The sequence below is a fragment of the Cucurbita pepo genome, chromosome LG01, assembly GCF_002806865.2.
Source record: "Cucurbita pepo subsp. pepo cultivar mu-cu-16 chromosome LG01, ASM280686v2, whole genome shotgun sequence".
NCBI lineage: Eukaryota > Viridiplantae > Streptophyta > Magnoliopsida > Cucurbitales > Cucurbitaceae > Cucurbita > Cucurbita pepo.
The window spans coordinates 19,053,653-19,079,816 of NC_036638.1; the positions used below are offsets into that span (position 1 = coordinate 19,053,653).

General features: G+C 36.5%; 3 protein-coding genes and 1 long non-coding RNA gene across 9 annotated transcripts; 1 reads left to right on the forward strand and 3 right to left on the reverse strand.

Moving 5' to 3' along the window:
- Positions 1 to 158: 158 nt before the first annotated feature.
- On the reverse strand, positions 159 to 6,900 carry LOC111800990 (tyrosine-specific transport protein 1-like). 6 transcript variants are annotated; one of them, XR_002816063.1, is made up of 10 exons: positions 6,707 to 6,900; positions 6,407 to 6,584; positions 5,118 to 5,505; positions 4,578 to 4,715; positions 4,309 to 4,468; positions 4,052 to 4,205; positions 3,726 to 3,866; positions 2,497 to 2,695; positions 1,442 to 1,640; positions 159 to 1,221 (listed from the first exon to the last, which is right to left on the reverse strand). XR_002816063.1 is itself a non-coding variant. In XM_023684953.1 (9 exons), the coding sequence occupies exons 1-8, from the start codon at positions 6,856 to 6,858 to the stop codon at positions 2,501 to 2,503; spliced, it is 1,506 nt and encodes a 501-aa protein (XP_023540721.1). In that variant the 3' UTR covers positions 1,636 to 1,754; positions 2,497 to 2,500. The 6 variants fall into 6 exon arrangements, 2 of the variants coding, with proteins under 2 accessions (XP_023540721.1, XP_023540728.1); XR_002816066.1 differs by lacking the exon at positions 1,442 to 1,640 and adding an exon at positions 1,222 to 1,419 and having other exon boundaries at positions 159 to 736; positions 6,707 to 6,858; XR_002816062.1 differs by lacking the exon at positions 1,442 to 1,640 and adding an exon at positions 1,222 to 1,419 and having other exon boundaries at positions 159 to 855; positions 6,707 to 6,858.
- A 1,105-nt stretch (positions 6,901 to 8,005) lies between these two features.
- Positions 8,006 to 13,445, forward strand: LOC111803559 (patatin-like protein 6). The gene is made up of 4 exons (XM_023688031.1): positions 8,006 to 8,073; positions 8,217 to 9,926; positions 11,444 to 11,737; positions 13,372 to 13,445. Exons 2-3 carry the CDS (start codon positions 8,814 to 8,816, stop codon positions 11,726 to 11,728), a joined length of 1,398 nt encoding a protein of 465 aa, XP_023543799.1. The 5' UTR covers positions 8,006 to 8,073; positions 8,217 to 8,813; the 3' UTR covers positions 11,729 to 11,737; positions 13,372 to 13,445.
- Positions 13,446 to 13,744: 299 nt separating this feature from the next.
- On the reverse strand, positions 13,745 to 18,329 carry LOC111803568 (chorismate synthase, chloroplastic-like). The gene is made up of 13 exons (XM_023688043.1): positions 18,005 to 18,329; positions 17,494 to 17,644; positions 17,295 to 17,371; positions 17,151 to 17,209; positions 16,287 to 16,370; positions 16,104 to 16,196; positions 15,834 to 15,914; positions 15,614 to 15,745; positions 15,428 to 15,530; positions 15,178 to 15,272; positions 15,003 to 15,068; positions 14,813 to 14,897; positions 13,745 to 14,093 (listed from the first exon to the last, which is right to left on the reverse strand). Exons 1-13 carry the CDS (start codon positions 18,150 to 18,152, stop codon positions 13,948 to 13,950), a joined length of 1,320 nt encoding a protein of 439 aa, XP_023543811.1. The 5' UTR covers positions 18,153 to 18,329; the 3' UTR covers positions 13,745 to 13,947.
- A 3,716-nt stretch (positions 18,330 to 22,045) lies between these two features.
- LOC111790724 lies at positions 22,046 to 23,567 on the reverse strand. Its single transcript, XR_002814548.1, has 2 exons — positions 22,900 to 23,567; positions 22,046 to 22,826 (listed from the first exon to the last, which is right to left on the reverse strand). It is a non-coding gene; the product is annotated as an uncharacterized LOC111790724 (long non-coding RNA).
- Positions 23,568 to 26,164: the final 2,597 nt, after the last annotated feature.

Consider the following 26,164-nt stretch of genomic DNA (forward strand, 5'->3'; position numbering starts at 1 on the left):
GAAACTTCTCCCTAGTAGACGCGTTTTAAAACCTTAAGAAAAAGCCCGAAAGGGAAAGCCCAAAGAGGACAATATCTACTAGCGGTGAACTTGGAGTATTACATAATTGTTCTAACGAGTTAAATAAAGAATTAAAAGAACGTACAGTTCAAACAATCTCTTCAATTCACCCCCATAAGCTCCTTGATTTGAATATTTATGAAGCCTTTCAATCAAGAATGAACTAAAGGATTCCAAAAATTAGGACATGACTGGTCCCCATACCAATCTTCCTTTTTTCCTATCCTGTTTCTTGTGATTCTTCTTTTGCTTTCTTTTTATCACAAATCTCAAATCAACTGAAAGCAACCATGACTCTATTTCACTTGAGTTTGGAATTCTATGGCACGCCTACATAATTTCTTTACATTACATCATATCTTCTCCTTCTAAACATAATATTGCTCCTTTTGCTTTCTGGGTCAGGGCATAGGACCCCACAGGTAAACTTAAGGCTAAACATTTTATTGAGATTCGTGCTTTTTCAGCTCTATATAAACTCATTTTCTTTGATGAAGTATAAAGAACAGGTGAAAAAAAAATTCAATACTTACAGCATTTGGAGAAAGAATGGCACCCATCTCCACCATCTTGTCTTTTCTCTTCTCTTCTCTATCCTTTTTATCTGATCCTTGGCCTGAGGCGTTCTATGGTCTCCCTCTTGGAAACTCTGCGCAGCTTTCCTTCATTGGGTATGCTGTTTTTAACACAGATGCTTCAATTGTGTTATAATTTATATAACAAGATTGTCTGCAATTCAAGCTGTTCATCTTCTTTCAAGTTTTCAGCAAGTGCTGCTCAAATTCAGTCTGCAATCTGCATGAGATTTGTAAACTTTTTTGTTGAAGAGGAAGACTGTTGCAGATAAGTAATGGTATTTTCCTAGTTTTCTTCTGTTTAGAATTTGTGAGATGAACTTTCAAATGCATGAATCTGTGGTGGCACCGAAGATCAAGATCTCGAAAAAAAAAATTAAAAAACATTTCGTTCAAACAATACAGATGCAAAGATTGTAATGTAATGTAGTTCGTTCAAATTTTTGTAGCTTTAATTCTATGATATAGACTGTTTATCTTGGCATGAAATTCGCTTTCAGGTGTTGAGTAGAAGCATGAAATTAAATTAAGGGAAATAGTAAACACAAACAAATAAAACCAATTTAGATAAGAAAAAGGCTTTTACCTTACTAGGACTGCAATTTCAGAGTATCATGAAGAACTTGTTCCACCATTATACCACATGCCAATAAACCTAGCCCAAGCAGTGCATGCCGCTCTTTCAATAATGCCTTGGAGTTGGTTCCTCAGATTCCCTATTGTACATTGCCCATGCCATTGCTGGGGGGAGAACTCCATACAGCATTGTCATGCAGTATCCTCCCTGTTCCGTTTTANGCTTTTACCTTACTAGGACTGCAATTTCAGAGTATCATGAAGAACTTGTTCCACCATTATACCACATGCAAATAAACCTAGCCCAAGCAGTGCATGCCGCTCTTTCAATAATGCCTTGGAGTTGGTGTCCTCAGATTCCCTATTGTACATTGCCCATGCCACTGCTGGGGGGAGAACTCCATACAGCATTGTCATGCAGTATCCTCCCTGTTCCGTTTTAGAGTTTTAGAGAAACAGGAAAACCAAGCACTAAATTTCTGTTGCGCCATTACTTATAACAAAAACCTATGGTCTGGTGGGCGTTTCTGTGTAACTCATCTACTGAAACATAGATATCAACGGTTGAATTACAAAAGAAATAAGCTCAATGCTATATAGAATCTTTTTATGTCATATGAATTACAAAAGAAATAAGTTCAATGTTAACAAATTTAATTTTAGTTTAGGAATGTTAATAGGTAAATATAATTGCATTAGTTTGATACATTTCAATTCAAAACCAGACGGAAAAGTGGTTCATTCAGATTGGTTCTTAAAAGTTTTAGCCTAATCACATTGCCACTTACTTGGGTTACTCTTCTCCCTTTGTTTTAATACCTCTCTCAGTTCTATGTTCCGAGAGTTACTAAGTTATGGTGGAGCACAAACAGTCTTAGTTCATCAAAATCACAGAGCAGTGTTCTCTAACAACTAAAGACTTTTGTTTCTTAAAAAAGAATAATTATTATTATTATAAAAAAACTAAAACAAACAAAAAAAAAAAAAGGAAACTAAAACAACTATGGACTGCATATTCTAAGAAGCTAGCCGTCAAGTGGATCTCAATTCTCAATGAAGCATCTTCTAAATTCAGAACATTTATTTAATTTTCAGTTTAATTAATTTTGGAAAAGTTCCAGCACATTTTTTAATTATTATGCAACAACGGACACAAAAAGAACAAAATATGACCCTGGTTTAACAATGGAGTTCCCCATAAGAAGAACATAAAAGAATGAGGCTTTGAAAACTGTCCACAAAAAATTATGAAAAATAAAATTATGCAGATAAAATATGGCTTTACCTTGCTACGATTGCAATTTCAGAATATCTTGAAGAACTTGCTCCACCATAATACCACAAGCAAATAAACCTAGCCCAAACAGTGCAGGCCTCTCTCTCAATAATGTCTTGAAGCTAGTGTCCTCAGATTCCCTACTGTGCATTGCCCATGCCATCGCTGGGGGCAGAACTCCATACAACATCGTCATACAGTATCCACCCTGTTTCATTCAGAGCATCAGAGAAACAGAAAGACCAAGCATTGAATTTCTGTTACATAATAAAGGACATCCACATATGATTTTTACTGATACAAGGGCTGATACTTTCAACTAAAATCAATGGGTTGATTGGTAACATTATGAAATCTAAACAGAATCTTTTTATGGCATATGATTTTGTTAGGACTTAATAGCCGACGATAATATAGTAACTAGCAAGGTTATTGGGAGTTTATTATAAATAGAAAGGTTGTACTTTGGGGAGAGGTAGGCAACTGTTTAGTGGCTTTAGAGTGGTATTTCTTCGAGGGGAGGTTCCAAGTACCACAAATACATGAAAATTGTTGAATTTTTTCTTTCATCTTTCNGGTTATTGGGAGTTTATTATAAATAGAAAGGTTGTACTTTGGGGAGAGGTAGGCAACTGTTTAGTGGCTTTAGAGTGGTATTTCTTTGAGGGGAGGTTCCAAGTACGACAAATACATGAAAATTGTTGAATTTTTTCTTTCATCTTTAAATATATTTCAGTTATTTGGGTTTCATTGAAAGTTTTAACTTAATCACATTGCCACATACCATCGAAAAACCGTTCCCTTTCAAATGGAAAAAATGCTTCATGAGACCATGGAATGGAAATGGAATGATACCGCTCATGGGGTACTTTTGGATTAAAAATATGGATCCACTCTTCTGAAGTTCACTTAGGTAAAAGCACTACAAAGNGAGACCATGGAATGGAAATGGAATGATACCGCTCATGGGGTACGTTTGGATTAAAAATATGGATCCACTCTTCTGAAGTTCACTTAGTTAAAAGCATTACAAATTCATGGGGATAAGAAGCTGACTACAATATGAACTATAAAGACAAAATCACTTCAAAAATTAATTTTAGAAATAGAAATTACACTTGAGATTTCCACAGTAGAATGTGCAAATACCTAACCTAAGCTTGAATTATATGATTTATGTCCTTAAAACGCATATTCAGTGTTTATAGGACAGAAGGCACCTGGTTATGTTTACTTACTGCAATATCTGTGGCAGCGGAGAACGAATCTGGATTAGTAGTGGACACAAGAAGAGAGGGACCAACAGCAATTGCCATGGCAATGAGGCTTACTTTATTCATTTCCCACCAATTCCTCTTTAAAGCGACATTCGAAGGCTCCTGTCATAGCCAACATATGGTGGTTGCATTAGTTTTGCCTCTTGCAGTTCAATATGTAAATCTACGGTAGACATTTTTGTAGGCAGCCTTACTTGCAAAGTCTCTGATGGAGAGNGTTGCATTAGTTTTGCCTCTTGCAGTTCAATATGTAAATCTACAGTAGACATTTTTGTAGGCAGCCTTACTTGCAAAGTCTCTGATGTAGAGAAATTAAAAAAGATGTTACGGAGTTGCTCCTTGAAAAACTCAGAGAAGCTTAGTAATGTCCCCAGCATAGATGTTCCAACAGCAAGAAGCGAGAACCATTCTACCATGTAAGAAACTCCACTCCATCTCACTCTATCAAACCATAAACTTCTTTCAGAAACTTGCTGAGATAATAATTCAGCATATCATTAAATAAAGCTACTCCGTGAAATCTTGAAGGTTTGGAAGGAACTACCTCAGGAGCAATTCAACAGGGTCGACTACTTGATCAGCTTGCGCTAACAAGCCAAACGCTATTGCATCCCAGACAAGTAGTGTTAGCAATGGAATAAAGCTACCAATCAAAACTGAAACTCTTAGGCGAGGAAGGTCGCCTTCCAAGTAAGCACACAGAACTGCCAAAGTATAAGATTTGATCAACCTAATGGGGGCTATAGCTTCATACTTTTACAATCATGGGAACAAAGTAATGGTAAATGAAACAAATTTCGCATATAATTTTACCTGGTATTACATCATGATATACCAAAGCAAAGATAATAACAGGTATTGTAGTTGGGACCTTTGTCCAGTCTCCTCCACCTTCCATTGCAAACCATCCCCCAAACTGAACTGCTAACACCTCAATTCCCAGAAGTAAACCTGCAACATTTAACAAACCATATTTATCTACGTTCGTGTAAAAAACCTGTGGCAAATTTGGGAGGTTGATTTCAAAACATTTTTCTAGTTTCGTTTATAAAACTGTTTCTAGAATTTAACATCAAGTAGAAGTTATACTACATTAGAAATCCTTGTGTAAGTTTACAGCATCAAAACTTAAAAGTTATGACAAATTCTGTTCTTCTCGAAAACAGATATGTTGTAATCNTAGAAGTTATACTACATTAGAAATCCTTGTGTAAGTTTACAGCATCAAAACTTAAAAGTTATGACAAATTCTGTTTTTCTCGAAAACAGATATGTTTTAATTGAATTTTTGTGCCAAAATCAGGAGTGCTTCAACGTGAGAGGCAATGACACTGACTCAAATCATGAAGATACCTATCATACAAGCTGTAAGCCATTGGTTGACTTGATCTACGGTTCTAGTCCTACCAACAGAGATGAGCAGAGTAAAAACTAAGGTGAAAAAGAGGCCTGAAAGTGGAGCTGGAAGATTGAATGATTGGAGAAGGATCTCTTCGGACTTGGAAATATAGGCAACCATGGAAATGTAGCCCAGGAAAACATAGGCAACTGTGGCCAGGGTTCCACCAAAGTCCCCTAGCGTCTCCTGGGCCATAGTCCTCACTGAAATCACCTTCATCCCCGTCTCTCCCCGTTCAATCTTCTTCCTCCGCATAACCACACTAATCTCAACGAGCAACAGTGCTTCTACCAGAAGAAACCCCCAACATAGTATTATCGATATGGAACTGGGAAAAAGTCCCTGCCACAAAATTACACGACATTTTCTGAACAAAGATACAAACGTCGAAGGCAACAAAAATAGTCTATCAAGAATGTTGAGGATGGTTTGGAGGAGTCCATATTGTTTAATTTAGAGAATTATCACATGTTCATAAGGAATACATCTCCATTGAAATGAAGCCTTTTGGGAAAACTAAAAGCAAAGCCATGAGAGCTTATGCTCAAAGTGGACAATATCATACCATTGTGGAGCTCTATGATTCCTAACATGGTATTAGAGTCATGCTCTTAACTTAGCCATGTCAATAGAATCCTCAAATGTCGAACAAAGAAGTTGTGAGCCTCGAATATGTAGTCAAAAGTGACTCAGGTGTCACAACAAAAGGTGTACTTTGTTCGAGGACTCCAAAGAAGGACTCGAGCCTTGATTAAGGAGAGGTTGTTCGAAGGTTCCATAGACCTCATGAGAGGCTCTATAGTGTACTTTGTTCGAGGGAAGGATTGTTGGGAGGGCATCCCACATTGGCTAATTAAGAAATGATCATGAGTTTATAAGNAGTCGAGCCTTGATTAAGGAGAGGTTGTTCGAAGGTTCCATAGACCTCATGAGAGGCTCTATAGTGTACTTTGTTCGAGGGAAGGATTGTTGGGAGGGCATCCCACATTGACTAATTAAGAAATGATCATGAGTTTATAAATAAANGCATCCCACATTGGCTAATTAAGAAATGATCATGAGTTTATAAGGAGGAAAACCAAAAGCAAAGCCACGAGAACTCATGCTCAAAGTGGACAATACCATACCATGGTGGAGAGTTGTAGTTTCTAATAAGGAACCTCCGCTCTACTTTCTATAATGAAATTGCTAAATTGTATGAAATTGCTAAATTTAAGAGATAGAAAGAGAGAGAGAAAGTTACAGCCGGAGATGCTTTCTCTGGAAGTGCAAGAATCCCCGATCCGACACTGGTACCGATTATGAAAGCCACGGCTCCTGCTATAGTTCCTTTCTTCTCAGGCAACGTAACAGGCTGTAGTTCTTCTCTTGATTCTACCCTTTCTTCTTTTCGCTCGTAGCAGAGAAACCGACGTTTGTATCTATAACAACATGTAAAAAGAAATCGAAACTCAAAATTCATACCAAACATGGCGTAAAAACACGGAAAAATTTGTGAATTAAAGAAGCATCAATCATCAAAGCGATCAACGGTACCAGCTACCTCTTTGATCTTTCGCCGATTCGGCGGCGATTTTGCAGAGTGGTCCTTGAACATGGCAACGACCATGGCGATCGAGGAAGAATTTGCAGGCATCGGTCGTGGGTTTTAGGGCATGACAAGGTGGAAGAAACGACGACGGAGAGTAAATTCATGGAAGACAACAGAGTTGAAGAAGGAGATTGGAAAGTTAAGGCTGGAAATGAATCCCACTCCGAGTGATAGTTTCCAAATATGTTGGAGAAGATTCCGTGGGGTCCAACGATTCCAAGAATGCAGAATCGGGCCATAATGGATCCGAACCAAAGATGGGCCTTTATATATCAGCCACCACAATTGGGCCATTGTTGGGCCCACCAAAATCTCCAAAGGCCCAGCCCATTCTAACCACTCTTTCTTTTCTTTTTCTCTTAATGCAAAAAACTATTATTCATATATAAATTTAAATATTATTAGGCCCTTCACGTCCATTTTGCACTCTAAATATAATAAAAAAAAATTAAATAATTTATTTTATGTATTTTAGTTTTTTATATTTGGAGAATAATTAACATGTCTGTCACTTATGAAATCACAAAAAGAAATTAATTTAAATAAAAAATCTAAAATTAAATTAAAAAAAAAAAGTTAATCATGACATCTCTATTTTTTTTAAAAGAAATTATAAATATATGTCTTGTTTATTTATTTATTTATTATTTATAAGGCAACATTATTTCACCTGATTATTCAATGAGATGGAGGGTAGTATCGTCCTAATAAAAAATTGGTATTTTCGATTAATATAATACAAGAGGGTAGTATCGTCTTAATAAAAAAGTTGGTATTTTCGATTAATACAATACAAGAGGGTAGTATCGTCTTAATAAAAAAATTGGTATTTTTTATTAATACAATACAAGAGGGTAGTATCGTCTTAATAAAAAAATTGGTATTTTCAATTAATACAATATAAGAGGGTATTATCGTCCTAATAAAAAATTTGTATTTTCGATTAATACAATACAAGAGGGTATTATTGTCTTAATAAGAAATTAGTGCGCATCCACTCCATTGTTCTTCACCCACGGGGTTTTATAGTTGATAAACGGACCCACACGTAACGGCAAGAAAGAAACGCGGGCAAAAAACAAAAAAATAACGGACTTTTTTGTAATTTTACCGTTCATCACGGACAAACAAGAAAAGACTGATTTCGACCGTCCGATCATGACTCAGACATGACAGCTACCGTTGATGCTCAATCGGACCATGCCACAATGGCAAAAACTGAAGTCACAATGATCCAAAACGGCGACGTATCGTGCATCGAGATTAGTTTTCTTGTACAAGTGGAAATGAAAAGGGGCAGTCCTCTGCGACTGCAGCAGGTTTCTTCTTCCATCTTCGTCGTCCTCCTCTGTCTCTGTTTCATTTCAGTTTCTTCTAATTTCTTTCCTTTTTGTTATTTATTTCACTGATTCTTGCTCGTAATCTTGCTTTTTGTGCATGGATGATATTGATCATGATATAGACGCATAGCTTATCTTCTTCAGGAGTGAAAAAAGTCAGAGAAAGGGGCTATCGGCTTTCTTTATTACTGCTACTACTTTTATAGGAGTTGCGAAGGAAAGTGGATTTTCAGATAGGACAATCAAGTTCTGGATACTGATAATCGAAACACCTGTTTGTGCTAGGGGATGATTTGAAAGATCAATCGGTTGGTTGAGTATTCTTGTCGAGATGACGTGACTTCTTATTCGGTGTTCTTTTAATTCTCACGAAATTTCGCGGTTGTATTGCTTTGATTTTGTCTTGAGTAGTTTATAGTGTTTATCAATCGGAGATTTGTAGCGGAAGTCAAATATGTTTTTCTGGACGTTGAAATCGTGTTTGACTTGTTCTGGTTGAGCTGCCAGAACGAATTTTCTTTGTTTGGCGAGGTTTCGTAACGGAGGAGTTTTGTTGTTTGGAGGTTAGGCTGGACATGCGAGAAATGAGATTGGAATATTTATTGAAAAGCAAACTGAATACGGAAGGTTGTTTTCCTTGTTGTTAGTTTGTTTGCTTCTGGAAGCACGAATTTCTTGGCTGTTGATTGATTTGAACTGTGGAATCAATTCGTAAAGAAATGCAGGAGCCAAGTATAGATACCGATAAGCTAAGTTATGAAATCTTCTCAATTCTTGAGAGCAATTTTCTCTTTGGCTACGATGATCAGAAGCTATGGATGCCTAAGCAGATATCTCCCGCTGTTGATGGCAAACCAATATCCGATACTGCAACTCAAGAACACGCTCGACTAGAAGAAAGCTGTGGCGCTTCGTCGATAAGAAACCAGAGAGGCAAGGTTTGCATTCTGAGCATCGATGGCGGAGGTATGGGAGGGATTCTCTCAGGTAAGGCTCTGGCTTACCTCGAACAAGCGCTCAAAACGAAATCGGGAAATCCTGACGCCAGAATCGCCGATTATTTCGATGTTGCTGCGGGAGCCGGTGTAGGAGGCATTTTCACTGCGATGCTTTTCGCAACGAAAGACCATAGTCGGCCGATGTATAAAGCAGAGGACACTTGGCGGTTCTTGGCCGATCAAGGCCAGCGGTTCTACCGTTCGAATTCCAGTTCCGGTGGAGGTTTGTTTGGGCGGTTGCTCAAAATCAATCGTACAAATTCCGCCAGTTTAGCCACTGCCGCTCTAGAAAAAGCGATGAAAGAGGCTTTCACAGATAAGGAACGGAGTTTAACCCTAAAAGATACTCTGAAACCAGTTCTGGTACCTTGCTACGACCTGTCAACAACGGCGCCATTTTTGTTCTCGCGAGCCGATGCCCTAGAAAAGGATAGCTTCAACTTCCGGCTCTGGGAGGTTTGCAGAGCAACATCGGCCGAACCGGCAATATTTGAACCGGTAACATTGAGGTCTATCGACAACCAAACCAATTGCCTGGCCATCGACGGCGGTTTGACAATGAGCAATCCGACGGCGGCCGCGATCACGCACGTACTGCACAACAAACAAGAATTTCCATTCGTCCGAGGAGTCGAAGACCTTCTGGTTCTGTCCTTAGGAACCGGCCAGCCATTTGAGGCCCGCCGCGATTACCGTCAGGTCAAAAGGTGGAAGGAGAAGGAGTGGATTCGGCCCATGAATCGAATCTCCGGTGAGGCCTCGGCCGACATGGTGGACCAGGCCGTCGCCACGGCCTTCGGTCAGTCCAAGAGCTCTAATTACGTGAGGATTCAGGTACAACAATCTGACACGTGCACACAACTGCACATTATTCCTATTTCCAAGAACTTTCTTTTCTTTATTCGTCATGCTTCTCATTTTTAAATGAAAACATTCTTTTAAAATAATAATTACAACGACATATGCATAAATTTTAACCATAAAGTCTAAATTGGATTTCCTTTTATTAGCATAAAAAGAATTCATTTTTATAATTCAATAATTAAATATTTTGGTTCCATTAAAGTAGTGATGGTGGGTTTGTTAGTCATTAAATTAAAACACTACAGCAGGTGTGTATAGGTTATGTCAAATAAAATGTTTGGTCTAATTAGTTAAGTTCTTAGCGGGAATAATTAGATTAGATTGTAAACTTTATTTCTAGGTTGATGATACTTAAAAGAATATATAATTCAACCCGACAATGTATTAGATAATACGACTTGTTGATTATCATGTCTTGTGAATATGTCTAGTAAAAATACGTTTGATATTAACTATATAAAATCTTTAAACAAATTTTTTTTTAACGTAAATGTGATATTTTAAATTCTAGCCAAATTTTTTTTAATTCTATTTTTAAAATTTAACTACAAATTCAATTGTGTAAGCAAAAATGGTGGGAATTTTTTTAAAAAGAAACAATTATCAAAAGAATTAGGTGAGAGTTTGGGGGGGAAAAAATTTAGCTGTTTATTGGGTCGAGTTGGCCCTCCTGCAAGCGGAAAGGTCACGGGAACCTGTGTCGTTTTGCTACCTATAGTGATTATTATACTTGCGGCATTTTCTGTTTTGGCTTTCATTCTAAATAATCAGCCCCCACTTTAAGGCATAAACTGGTAGATAATCCATCCAAGTTTTCTTTAGAGGAGTTTGATTCCACTAGAATAGTAATGTGAAACAAGTCCATTCCCCAACCAGGCTTTGTAGCTAGCCTTTCAATAATCTTTTTGCAAATTTCCCCAAAAGAAGGAAATATAGTTGTTCGTGCGGGTAGGGGTCTAGATACTGGGGGGGAAGGGGCATGGATTTGGTAAAAAGCTGACCACAAGTATGTTTAGTGTCCATCGGTGCATAATACAAAACGATACTTTGCTCTTTGCTTTGTTACTATCGCGGGGTCCATGTATGCATGTACCAAGAAATGGACCTTAAAGCCTATGTAAGTAAATATATGATGGGTGATTGTGCTTCCTTCTCCGTAATTGCGGAAGTTTTCTGGTCTTGTTGTAATATGGAGCATTTTTCTGTTGTAATTGGAGAAGATTCTCTTAATCTTCCTCTTGCACATTTATTCTGGAGTTCTAACAATGGGAGGTGTGGGTGAAAGATTCGTATATTTCACATTTTGATCGAGGATATATGTCTTAACCAATGAGAAGATAATGATATACGATTATAATTTCATTTTCAAACGACATACTTTATTACATGTAGTGTTGTTTGTAGCTTTAACTCAAAATAGTTACGAGGGGAATGACAGAACTTCTAATGTATATGATACTCAAACCCAGTCATTATTGGTATTTCAGGCACTTGGATCAAGCTTAGGCCAGAGTGAACCTAGCTCAAGTACTGATTCCAATGCTGGTAATGTAAAGATGCTGGTTGAATTGGCAGATGAGGTCCTTAAGCAGAAGAATGTTGAATCTGTTCTCTTTGGAGGAAAGCGATTTGCAGAGCAAACCAACTCCGAGAAGCTCGACTGGTTTGCTGGAGAATTAGTGCTTGAACATCAGAGGCGGGGCTGCAGAATAGCTCCCACTGTGGCTTTCAAGCAAGCTACCACCCAGGAAAGTGTCAAGGAGCGCTCATAATGAAGAAAAGTAAGCTCACTCTTTCTTCTGCTTTTTTCATAATTTGTCACTTTATTTTCTTCTTGTTTGCTGAATCCTTCTTATAGTCGCTTATATCACGTATGCAAGAAAAAAACCAAACAAATTGTAAGACTAGAAATCTAGACCACCACTCCCAAATTTTAGTTAATGTGGCACGGTCATCTGATAACTGATATAAGAATAAAAAGTAAAGTTGATTATCTACCAATTTCTTGTGAAGACTTTCTACAAATGTAGCGTGCGTGGTAGATTCAAACATCTAATCTCTTGATCTATTAGTAACCATTTCTGGTAAAAATTCTACTAGAGGTTAAAAGAAACCAACAATGAGTTGTCAAGGTCAACAAGAAAGTATGGATGGGATTGAAAGAGGGACCAACTGTTGTTGTACGGTTGTAGAACTTGATTGGAATTTTTAGTTTACTATTATATTAGTTTGGTAAATTCCAGATAACCCTAAAAATCTCGAATAAATTGAAATTCAGAAATTCAATATGGAATCAAATCCTATTGACCAAGATATGGAATATGTTAGTATAACTAAAATTAGAGAGATACCTAAACTCNAACACATTGTTTATAAGACTACCTTTCCTCTGATTCTATTTCTATAGATAACAAAGCCTTTGATTGAAGGTCATACCCACCATGCTCAACCCATATCCTCATTAGAAAAGGCCTACTTACAGGAATCCCATCAATATGATATTCTTGAACCCACTTTTTGTTTTTTAGGAAAATTTTAAAAACTCTCCTTTAATCAACCATCTAACAACAAGTTTTGTTGCTTTCTTTTTTATGATATTATAATTGTGAGTCGCCAAAGATGACTTTGGCCAATATTCTATAAGGAATCTACTTTTGAGATATCTGGTGACTGACAAGAAGTGCTTATCCTCAATGTCCTTACCTTATATTCCCTTATTGTTTATCAATTTAGATTGTCATTGTGGAAATTGTGTTAATTGTGTTTGGTAATAGGGGCTGTTTTAGGAGGGCCCCAAAGGGCAAAACAACTAGGAAATTCAACCTATGTCTAGATAATGATGGAAATTATGACAGGTAAAGCATCCACTCCTCCAATTAGATCACTCGTGAAGCTTTTTTGAGCTGAGGATAACGTTCATAAGNCAACTAAAATAACTTTAAAAGGTTATATCTTAATTCCATTTGGAAAAGTAAAAAGAAAAATTGTGCCAAGAGTAAGAGGACAGCTTTATAATACTGTTCTGAAACAGCATCAGGTAACTTCCATTTTCCTGAATTGACATGATTATATTGACCCATTTGATTTGAGAAACCTTTTGTTTGTTTTCTTGAGCTGTGTTATAACAAAAATTCTTTAAGGAAACGTTTAAATTTTTAGTCAAATTTCAACCAAACCATGAGAACTATGTTAAGGATTATTGAGAGTGAGTCCTACATTGGTTAATTTAGTGAAAGATCATGGGTTTATAAGTGAGGAATACTATCTCCATCGGTATAAGGTTTTTTGGGGAAGCCCAAAGCATGGATAATATCATACCATTGTGGAGAATCGTGATTTCTAACAAACTAGTTCTAAACGATAGATAATAAACACATAAAAATTAGTATTTGACACAATTTTTGTTATTTTACAGGCACATGTTGTTTTGGAAATAGGATGTTTAGGGGAGAAGAGGAGGAGGCCAGTAAGGAACTGAAAAGGACAAAAGATATATACAGTATAAAAGATTGGTAATCTGTGTGGGATACTCCTGCCCAACAGAGGACAGACAATCTTTTCTTCTACACCCAAGTACATTGGCAAGAAAAAGGGATTCAAACACAAAGGGAGCAAATTTGAATTCCTCTCCTTCATTTTCAGGTATCAAACAAAAAAGAAAAAAAAAATGCATGAAATTTCATCTGCTTTCAAATTGAAGAATTCAGTGTGGTAAAANTATCATTTTATCGTCAAAAGACCGTGGTCATCCAATAATACAACTGAGGCATAGAGCATTTAAAAGGGGATGAAACAATATCACAATTCAAATTATTTATTCCCTTTATTACAAAACTTTGAGGTCTCATAAATTTCAAGGGTAAGCATGAAACAACTCTACCATATTAACTTGCTTTTGGGAGAACAACAAAAAATTGAGCACAAGTGTACAGAAAAAAGTTGAAGATTGAGATCAAAGCTTATAGGATGTTTGTGTAACAATAGCTTTTGTTCAAGCGGTCGATTTCGAAGCTTCGGATCTCGGTTTGATGGGTGATTGCAGATCTGAGTTGATTGGGAACAGATTGCATTGTCCATGTTGAGCCATCAACTGGTCCACAAGCACTAGACTTACCATAGCTTCAACCATTGGTACAGCTGCATAGTCATTAAACCAGACAAATTCAATTGTTTTATAGCCAGAATTCTCCATTTCTATCGGTATATATTAATGGTAATATGTTTTCTAGTGATATTTTAGGAACAAGTAACCGCACCAAGCCCACCACTAGCGAATATTGTTCTCTTTGGACTTTTCCTTTCGGCCTCCGTCAAGGTTTTTAAAATGCGCCTGCTAAGGAGAGGTTTCCACACTCTTATAAAGAATGTTTCGTTCTCCTCCCCAACTGATGTGGGATCTCACAATCCACCCGCCCCCCAGAGTCGAGCATCCTCGCTGGTACTCGTTCCCCTCTCCAATCGATGTGGGATCTCACAATCCACCCATCTTCGAGGCCCAGCGTCCTCGTTGACACTCGTTCCTCCCTCCAATCGATATAGGATCTCACAATCCACCCCCCCTTTAGGGTCTTGTCCTCTTTGGATTTTCCCTTTCGAGCTTCCCACAAAGTTTTTAAAACGTGTCTGCTAGGGAGAAGTTTCCACACTCTTATAAAGAATCTTTCGTTCTACTCCCCAACCGATATGGGATCTCTCAAGATACAAATACAAGAGATTACTAAAACAGACATCAGCAGTCAAATATAATTATAAGATAGTGGAGACTGCAAAATCTCAAGTTCATTTCTTTCATATCTTTAAAGAATAGCCACTTTTGCAAAAGAGGGCAAATAGATATTTAAAAATCATTGAAGTACCTCTTGGGACGACGCAGGGGTCATGACGACCACGGGCAATCAGCTCAACCTCTTCCTTCTCTCTGGTCACTGTATTCTGCTTTTTCTGCATAAAGCAATGGAAGGAGATTGAAACACCAAAAAAAATAGATAGGAACAAGGTAAACTGAAGCAGTGTAGGCTTCACTTATGATAGAGAAGTGCATCTTACCCCAATGGTAGCTGTTGGCTTGAAAGCTACCCTCATGCTTATGATTTCGCCGTTAGATATACCTCCCTGAACATCAATACAAGTCTTCAGTATCGAACAAAATCACAGAAGGAGGAAAAACGCACCGTGTTTGTTGATCAAATCTTAATCACTTCATATGGGCAAAACTAAATACCTGTATTCCACCAGATCGGTTGGTAACTGTTCTAATTCTTCCATTTTCATCTATATAGAATGGATCATTATGTTCGCTGCCAGTTAAAAAGGTGCCTGCAAAGATTTATAGTTTCAAACTTTTGAGTATTGAGTAAAAAGGAAGAACAGAACTACAGCAACTGCAAAGCGTGAACTAATTCTATAACCAATAGCTTAAATGTAATCAATACAATACTATAATGCTCCAACGAGCTCGAGTAGATATCAACCTGCAAACCCACTGCCGATCTCAAAGCCCTTTGATGCGGGTAAGGACAGTAGAGATTTAGCAAACTCAGCTTCAAGTTTGTCAAACACTGGTGAGCCAAGCCCCTGAAAGTGAGGTTGCTAGACATTCAGTATGATATTCGCAAGCCTACCGTGTCGTTAGAAAAGAGAGAGAGAGGGAGACGTACAGGTGGACAGTTCTTCACAACGCATGTGACAACACCACCAACCGATTCTCCCTTCACACGGACAGCATCAATGGCAGCAATCATTTTCTCAGCATATTCAGGATCTGGGCACCTGACTATGTTGCTGTCGATCTGTAGTCCATAGAAATAACTATTGGGTTCGTACTTATAAATCATAGGCGATGTACAAGCCTATTAACTCTCTGCATATCTAGCTTACCTGCTCCATTGACAAAGTTTCATGATCAACCACACCCTCTGGCAGGACAACCTTGTAGACTTGAGATACATAAGCATGTACCTAAAGACATGACAATAACAAATCGGGCATTCAGGAGATAAGCCACAGCTAGATTGAGAAATAGAAAGCCCAATCAAACTATGGATACACATTATGATATAGATATTGTGGATAATAACTCAGCACAAAACGAATGACAATAATGAAAAGGAACATAGATTTCACTCCTAAGTTGAAGTATGGACACACCTCAGTTCCTGCTAGGCGCTTCAGAATTATCTTACCGAGAGCTCCAGCGGCAACCCTTCCAATGGTTTCCCTGGCTGAAGATCTACCACCACCCTACAAAAGAAACATGAAGGGCATATATAATATTACTAAACATAATACCAGTATCAAAATGCTGTTGTTGTACAAAACAAAAGGAATTACCTCAACAGCTCGAATGCCATATTTCATGTCGTAAGTGGCATCAGCATGTGAAGGTCTATACGCTATTGACATTTCACTATAATCCTGAAATCAAATGACAAAGCTATTAGATCTACAATACTAACATAATCAGGAATAAAGCAAACATATGGCTAGGTTCTTCATGAACAATTACATGCAGAGATTATGCTAAATATAAATGAGAACCATGAATAAATAAAATCCATACACTATATTCATCATAAAACCATCATGTGCACTACACTTTACACTTGCATTGTGAGACTCTCAAACCAAAAGAACAAAAAATGTCACGAAGGGGGTGGATTGGGGTGTCCCACATCGATTGGAGAAGGGAACGAGCGCCAGCGAGAACGCTGGGCCTCGAAGGGGAGTGGATTGTGGGATCCCAAATTGATTGGGGAGGAGAACGAAACATTCTTTATAAGGGTGTAGAAATCTCTCCCTACCAGACACATTTTAAAAACCTTGAGGGGAAGCCCAAAGAGGACAATATCTACTAGCGGTGGGGGGCTTGGGTTGTCTCAAAAAAATGAAGGAAGACTGAAAATTTGTTGTTTTTACCATNGCGTGGGGCTTGGGTTGTCTCAAAAAAAATGAAGGAAGACTGAAAATTTGTTGTTTTTACCATAAAAGATCAAATCTTCTAATGCACTAAATCATTCACAATGTGGGTGAAAAGAATGCACGGGCTGCAGATTCAATTTCAACCTACATGCGTTTATTTTGAATATGATCATTAGGATTATCGGTAAGTGGATCGGTATGGTCAATCAAGAAAAATAAAAGAGAAAAGAAACTTTCTTATTTAAAAATTTTATCAAAACAAACTAAGCAACTTACATGTCCTCTCTGATCGGTATTTGGTACAAAGATATGAATTGGTGTTCCAGTAGTTAGTCCTGGAATTGAAAAATCATTAATAATTCATTCAAAAAGGAACGATTGAGAGAATTAGAGCGTAGAAAATTCTCAGAAAAGCTATACCATTAGTGACTCCTGAAAGTATCCGACATGTATCAGTCTCCTTTCTTGGAGTGGTAATTCTACTCTGACCTGGTCTCCTGGATATTTACAGATAATCTACAAGTTAATGCTGATAAAAAGAAACTCTTAACTACATGAATTCATTGCATCCATTGACGAATGTTCGAGACGAAAATATCACGAGGTTCCTCGCAAGTACCTTCTGTCAAGTTCCACTTGCAAATCAGCTTCCGAAATCGGCAAGCGTGGAGGACATCCATCAATCACACACCCAACTCCTCCTCCATGAGATTCTCCATAGGTTGTAACACGAAAGTAATTTCCAAATGTACTTCCAGCAGCCTTTATCTCTGTGATTAACCCACCAAAATGTAAGAATACTAGATTTCAAAAATCCCCCCAATTCAACTCTTGTCAACTACTCCGATCATAACATTCTTAAAAACTATTATACATCATATGCACCACAAAAAGAACTTCAACACAGCTCCCAGATGAGCTTAATTCAAGCCCGAGATATAAGTATAACCAGATGAACAAAAACAACTCGGTAAAACCTAAATCAAGCAACCAAATCGTTCATTCAACAATTTCCTACAGTTTTCTTCTCTATACAGTAACAACTAAAATCAATTAGCAAACAAAATCCCCCTATCCATCCAAACATTCAACATACTGAAGAAAAACAGAAAAAGATAAAGCAAACTTACGGAGCTTCTTCGCGTTTCGAGTTCCGACTGAGATTTTAACAGCCGAAAAGGAGAGCTTCGAGAGATCTGAAGAACGAGAGCCGAATCCAGAGAAGCCATCGGTTCTGGAAGAACCAAGAAATGTTTTAGACGAGAGAGAGGCGGCCATGGAAGAAGAGGAGGAAGGGTTGACAAGAAGGTGGAAATTGAGATTTGAAATGAAGCAATTCTGTGGGCAATTTTGTTAAGATATAGAAAAATCAGTACCAACCCACCACTCCTTACCTACCCCACAATTTCCCACTGCTCTCTCTCTGCTTCTGTGTTTGGTGAGCCTTGTGGCGGGCGGTTGAAGAAGGCGGGCTCTGAATTTGGTTGGTGGCCTTTCGGTGGCATTCGACAAGTTTGACCGTTGAAACGACATGTCGTTTCTCTTGCCGTTCTAGATTGGGCTTTGAACGTAATGGCTTTTTAGTTTTTAGGCCCAAGGTTCTTAAATGGGCTTTGAATTATCTCTTTGGGCCTATGTGTTGGGCCATGAAAACTATCAAATTGGGCTTCTTGTGGGCCTCAAATGTGCTATATATAGAGAGAGAAAAATTTTCAATTAACGTAAATATATTCACAATTAAATCAATTTAAATTTATTAATATTAAAGTTATTTGTAACTTTTGAAAATTATTTCTTCACAGCAAGCAATTTTGTTGTCAAATCATACACGTCATCAAATATTACAATAAATTTTATTTTATACATAATTAATTAAAAATAATAATACTACTTTTCTATATCCCATCATTATCGTAGAATTAATATTTAACTAAAAAGATAAAATAAAATAAAAGGTAAAGGTTCACGTCTATAACCTTGAATTATGCTTTCCATTATTTTAATTTATTCGACCTATCTATCTCACGAACACGTAATTTTTATTAAATAATATACATGAATTAACCGATATCTCTTATAGTTAATAAATATTTTTTTTAAAAATGATAATTACTCAATTGTAGAAATTTACAAATTTAATTGGTTTTGTTTAGAGTAATTTTATGTTGAGTGACGTGTTAAAACTTTTTTTTATTAAACATGTGAATGAGGACAAAACATGTTGAAATAACTCGTGTTGGTCTGTGGGGATAGTCTTAACTCTTAGAAACACTTCGAGACAAGACAAGTCCTGTTGCAAGAGAATGTCTGTGAGATCTCACATTGGTTAGAAAGATGAACAAAACATTCCTTACAAGGACGTGAAAATATCCCCCTAATAAACGCGTTTTAAAACTTTGAGGGAAAGCCTAAATAGGATGTTATCCACTAATGGTGGGATTTAGTTGTTACAAATGGTATAGAGACAGACACCGAGCGGTGTGCCAGTAAGGATGTTGAGCCACAAGAGGGTGGATTGTAACGAAGCATCCCTTACAAGGCTGTGGAAACCTCTTTCTAGTAGACTCATTTTAAAACCTTGAGAGAAAGTCCGGAAGGGAAAGTTTAAAAAGGATACTCGACTCCTTTCTGTGGAGCCCTCGAACAAAGTACACCTTTTGTTTGATACTATAGTCACTTTTGACTAAAACTTCGAGGCTCACAATTCTTTGTTCGATATCTGAGGATTCTATTGACATGAGTAAGTTTAGAGCATGACTTTGATACCATGTTAGGAATCACGACTCTCCACACTAGTATGATATTGTCCATAAGATCTCATGGCTTTGCATTGGACTCCACCAAAAGGTCTCGTAGAGACAGTATTTCTCACTTATAAACCTATGATCTTCATCAAATTAACTAATATGACTCAGACTCCCAATAATTTTCGACATATATATATATATATATATATATATATATTATTTATATAGAAGATTTGATGAAATTTAGGGTTAGGGAAAAATGATAGAGAGAGAGAGGCATGCGAGAAATTATGAAAAATATGATTGATGTGAAAAAAAAGGGGAAAGAAAGACGTGTGCCAAATAATGTCGGGTTTTTTTAGGTTAAATGTTGTCTCAAATAATGTCGCATGCGGTGTAGATGCAGCTTTTATTTCTCTCTCCCTTTTTGGATTTTTTTATATAATTATTTTTCTTCAATTTTTACCTCCCCATTTTATTTTATATATATATATATATATATATATATATATATATATATATATATTTAATTTTACCATTCTTATTAATATTTGATTCATAATGTCAAACTTGTAAATTCACTTGTCTTGGTCATAATTAGCATGATGTTAAAGAAAATATTGTGAGAGATTATCCAACGTGGCAACTTAGGGTTCACGAAAACGTTCTCCACCGAGAATCTCAAACTGTAACTCCATATACACATTATCCACTTCGAGGATTTTACACACACAGTGTTAGGTCCCACTTCAGTCGAAAAGGAAAAAACGAAACATTTCTTATAAGGGTGTAAAAGTCAAAGCAGACAATCTCTGCTACTAGTTGACTTGGGTTGTTACACACAGTATGCAAGAATCATTCTCTCTGCTCCCTCTTTCATTATCCTATTGAAACGGGAATTTTTCATCTTATGTAGGGCTTCAGTCTCGCAAGTTAAATGGATATCTTTAATGGAAATCACGACTTGATTTTTTTTTTTTTTTTNTATAGGCACAAAAAATTGAGGGGTTTAAAAGGTGATGAAATTATATAATTGCATATGATTGATGTGAAAAAAAGAAGATTGACATGAGTCAAATTATGTCGCATGCAGCTTTAATTTTGGGTTCAAAATAAAAGAGGAAATCATTTTATTTCATTTCAATTTTAATTTTAATTTCAAGTCCTTTTTTTGGGGAGGAGATTTGAAAGCTATACTTTTGGATTTATGCCATATGAATGATTGGAACAAACCCATTCTTTCTCCACAATATCATATATATATATATATATATATATATATATATAGGTTAAAGTTCAGATCGTTCGTTAGGGTCGTGAAAGTCAAGAGATTAAAAATTCGAGATCGTTCATCAGGGTTGTATAAGTCAAGATATTAAAACGTCGAAATTGCTCAATAGGATTGTGTAAGTCAAGAGATTAAAAGCTTGAGGTCACTCAATAGGGTTGTGTAAGTCGAGAGATTAAAAACTCGAGATCGCTCGTTAGGGTCATGTAAGTCAAGAGATTAAAAACTCGAGATCACTCATTAGGGTTGTGCAAGTCAAGAATTGCTTTTTTCTTATGTGTGCTCGGTTAATTATAATAAACACAAGTTTCTGCAACAATCTAGGTTCTAGGATTCAATCAAAACTCGTGAGTCCTTATAAATTTATTCAATCATCAATTTCGTGCAGACAATATAAGCCCGAAATTAGTTATTATTGAGAATTATTATAATTTATTAATATATCACAATATTATATTAAAGTTTAAAATCAAACAAATTTTATATATCTCCCTTAGAGGTCGATCAATCGTCTTTCAAAAGTCAACGACTTTGGTCAATTTCATAAAACGGAACGTGTCGTAATAACTTTGATGTAATTATTGACAAAAACAGTATAAATATTAAGACGAGAATTAATAAATACAATTAAAAAAATATAAAAAAGAAAAGAAAAAGAGAAATATTGGATTATTAAAGATAAAAATAAAGATTTATAATTTGATTCTTTCATCTCTTTAACTAAAGTGTCCTTCTTTTGACCTGCACTTGGCCTTTGAAACCCTAACATTATTCCCTTCCTTCCATTTTCCAACCAATCACAGCCCGACACCTCAGCTTGTGGTCCCCACCTCTTCTTTTTTTAACCACATTCTCCTATTAATTACCCTAATTAATCTTAATTATCCTTTTCCTTCAATATTAGGGTTTACCTTATACTAATCTCGTCGAGAATAATCACTTAATCCCTACCTATAACTCGAATGTCGCATACATAAATCGGTAAATCGAGAGCTCGAGGATGTGCTAACTTTTTAAACAACAATTAAGTTCTAAACGAGAACAATCACTTCATCCCTACCTATACCTCGAACATTGTATACACAAAATTGAAAAATCGAGAGCTCGAGAACATGCTAAGTTTTTAAACAGCAGTTGAGTTCAAAACGAGAACAATCACTTCATTCCTACCTATATCTCGAACACTGTATATACAAATCAGCAAAGCGAGAGCTCGAAAACGTGCTAACAATTACGGAAAACGAACGAAAAAAAAAAGGATTTATTGAGATAAATGTTTGATTATTACACTACATGTAGTAGAATATAGCTAGCCATTAGGCTAAGATGCTATCCAAATAACCCTAGCTATGAGAGAATCCTCAAGCTCTTTCCACGTAGATTCTTTCCCATTCAAATATATATATATTTGGATCCTCTGTGGCCAGATCTATCTTACTCTCTTCATATTGAACAACCCATCACCACACGATCAGATTTCATCCCATCAGATCTTCGGTCGCTTGCTATTATACATTTGTATACATGAGATCTAAATATATTTCACAATGTTTAATTTTCATTCATTAAAACTATATAATAAGTATATATAATAAGCTATAGATTCAAGGACATCATGATGAAAGAAGTACATTGCAAATTATAAGGTAGAATGAAAGATTACATATAATTTTATAATATGGTTTTGGGTTATGGAAATGAAAGATATGAATCGATCCATGTGACAACCATGCAAATAAATGAAGATTTTATATCAATATACATAACCTGGTTAATGCTAAGAACAAATCCCGAACATGGATACATTTTAAACCGTTGCCAAACAGTGATTTCCAAACAAGAACCCTAAATTTAAGGGAAATGATGAAAACCCTAAAATAAAAGACGTATTGTGTCTGTGAATCTGTGATATTCCCTCTGCAAAAAAACATCACATCACAAGGGACAAAAAAAAAACCCTAAATTTGAAGAAGAAGAAGAAGAAAAATACCTCTTCAATGCCAATGTTTGAAATTAGGGTTTTTCGGGTAGCTGCAATAAGAAAAGGGCACGAGCATTGAAAAGGGTTAGTTCGAGAATTACCAATTTAGAGCATAGCTGAGCTGAATAAGACATATATGAGTTAAAAAACAAAAGAGGGGGTAAGTTGTGATGTTAAAGATAAAAGATTTGAATCCCGATCTACACGGAATATGCTTGGCTCCTCATAAGCCATTTACGGAGGTATTTGAAATTAGGGTTTTTCGGGTAGCTGCAATAAGAAAAGGGCACGAGCATTGAAAAGGGTTTGTTCGAGAATTACCAATTTAGAGCATAGCTGAGCTGAATAAGACATAGATGAGTTAAAAAACAAAAGAGGGGATAAGTTGTGATGTTAAAGATAAAAGATTTGAATCCCGATCTACACGGAATATGCTTGGCTCCTCATACGCCATCTACGGAGGTCATCGGGTAAGACGGTGAGCGCTCTACAAATGGCATACAGGGAGCCAGGCAGATTTGATATATGAAAGCATATATCAGGAAGGAATGGAGAGGGTGAGTGAATGGGAAGAAGGGAGGAAAAGGATGGGATATATAAGGAGATTGAAAAGGAAATTTGGAAATAAAAGGGAAAAGTTGGGGTGAAAATGGTAAATATGGGAAAGTTGGAGGGGTGAATTGCAATAAAAAAGAAGAAAGCATGGGGTGTGGGAATTTTGCAGTAAGGCACCTGCTGGTTTTGCCGTGTTAATATAAAGAACAAAAAATGGTTTAGAGGGTAAGCACTCAATTCCCCAAGCTATGGCTTATGGTGTTTGAAATCTCCTTTTCTGCCTCATAAAGCAAACCTTACTTTTCTATTCTGAAACTCATTTTGTCTGCAAGTGTTTGGAAACATATGGATTCCTCCCCTTCCTTCCTTTTTCCTTTTTTTATTTTTTTTTTTTTAATTTTAAATAATAATAATAAAGAAAATAACATATTATATATATATATATATATATATATATACACGCGCGCGAGCGTTGGATGATGAAAGTCCCACATCGGCTAATTTAGGGAATGATCGTGGGTTTATAAACAAAGAATACTTTCTCCATTGGTACGAGGTCTTTTGGGGAAGCCCAAAGCAAAGCTAGGAGAGATTATGCTTAAAATGAACAATATCATATCATTGTGGAGAGTCGTGTTCGTCTAACATGGTATTAGAGTCATGCCCTAAACATGGCTAAGATTCCAAAGAAGTCGAGCCTCGATTAAGGGGAGGCATACTTTGTTCGAAGGGAGGTGTTGGATGATGAACGTTCCACATTGGCTTATAAACAAAGAGTATTCTTTCCACTGGTATGAGGCCTTTTAGGGAAGCCCAAAGCAAAGTCACGAGAGATTATGCTCAAAGTAGACAATATCATACCATTCTGGAGAGTTGTGTTCGTCTAACATGGTATAGAGCCTCGATTAAGGGGAGGCGTAGTTTGTTCGAGAGGAGGTGTTGGATGATGAAAGTTCCACATCAGCTAATTTATGGAAGCCTCGATTAAGGGGAGGCGTAGTTTGTTCGAGAGGAGGTGTTGGATGATGAAAGTTCCACATCAGCTAATTTATGGAATGATTATGGGTTTATAAACGTGATTTGTTTGTGGGTTTTGAACGGTAGGTGGGACTGGAATACACGTGAGAGAATTTTAAACTCGGTAATTTAGATAATGGTCGGTGGTTATAAATTTAAAAAAAATGATGTGGGGGTTTAGTTGAATAATTATTATATTTAGGGGTAATTAAGATAACTAATCCAACCCCACTTCACCTAATTGCACTTAAGGTTTGTGTCTTTATTTGGGTTTGGAAATGGCCACTTCGTGCCTTTTGAATTGTTTTAGGACAAAAAGGTCATTTGACTATAAAGGAAAGGGAGGGAAAATATTGGTATTGGTCCCTACACTCATCATTTACTTTAAATTCCTTTATCCTCATGTTCATCTAATTTGTCCAATTTACCTCTCCATCCCTCTCATTATTATTATTATTATTATTATTATTTATTTTTTTTTCCTTTTTTGACTTTTTTTTTCTTTAATTATAAATTTTTTTAGTTTGAAAAAAACGTATCCCACAATATTCCTTATAAAGATTTGGAAACGTGTTCTTAATAGATAGGTTTTGTTAGATAATGAAGCATTTTTTATAAGGGTGTAGAAATCTGTCCCTAGTAGAGGCGTTTTGTGAAATCCGACATTGGTTGGTAAAGGGGAATGAAGTATTTCTTATATGAGTGTGGGAACATCTCTCTAATATAGGCGTTTTAAAATCATGAAACTGACGGTGATACGTAACGGGTCAAAGTGAACAATATCTGCTAGTAATGGTCTCGGGCTGTTACATGGCCTCTTGATCAATGATAGGTTAATCAGTTGAGGTAGGGTAAACTGGGAGATTCGAACTTCGGATCGATATATGTGTTAATCAGCTCACATATGTCAACCAAAAATTACGTCATTTAATTTTAAATTTTTGGTATAGTTTTCATTGAAAAAATAATTAGTGCATGAGTGAATAAAGTCAACTATCTATCAAATCACATGTTTCTCGATTATAAGAATGTTTTTAAAATCAATAATTTGTTTCTTATAATTTTAAGGATAAATACAATGTTTTAACCTTTCATTTTTTAAATTAATAAAAAATTAGAATTAAAAAAAAAAACTCGTAAGTTCAAGCCTACCACTCCCCGATATTATTATTTTTTGGCTTGTTTAAGGTTTTAAAATGTTTGGTTTGGCTTGTTTAAGGTTTTAAAATGTTTGGTTCTCCTATCCAACGAAGGTGATATCTTACCATCCACCCCTTGAGCCAGTATTTGGCTCAGATACCATTTGTAACAACTCAAACTCATCGTTGATATTGTCTATTTGAGTTCTTCCAGCATCCACCAGCAGACACCGGACGGTGCGAGACACTGATCGTAGTAAAGCTAGTTCCTCTCCATAGTAGACACGTTTTAAAACCTTGAGGAAAAGCCCTTGAAAAGAAAACACAATATAAGTATATATCTTATAATCTATCGATGTAAATCACAAATTAGCACAAAAAACAAGAAGACACAGACGAAGGACACAACCCACAACCAGTAAGTCACGCTCCTATTATCACAACACAAACACCGTTTTTAACGAGAGTAAGACCGATAGAGTCGGGTCGGGTCGTGGAGTGGTGTAAAAGAAAAGAAAAGTGTGGGGGGAATCCTGGTGTCAGATAATTTAATGATATTGGGG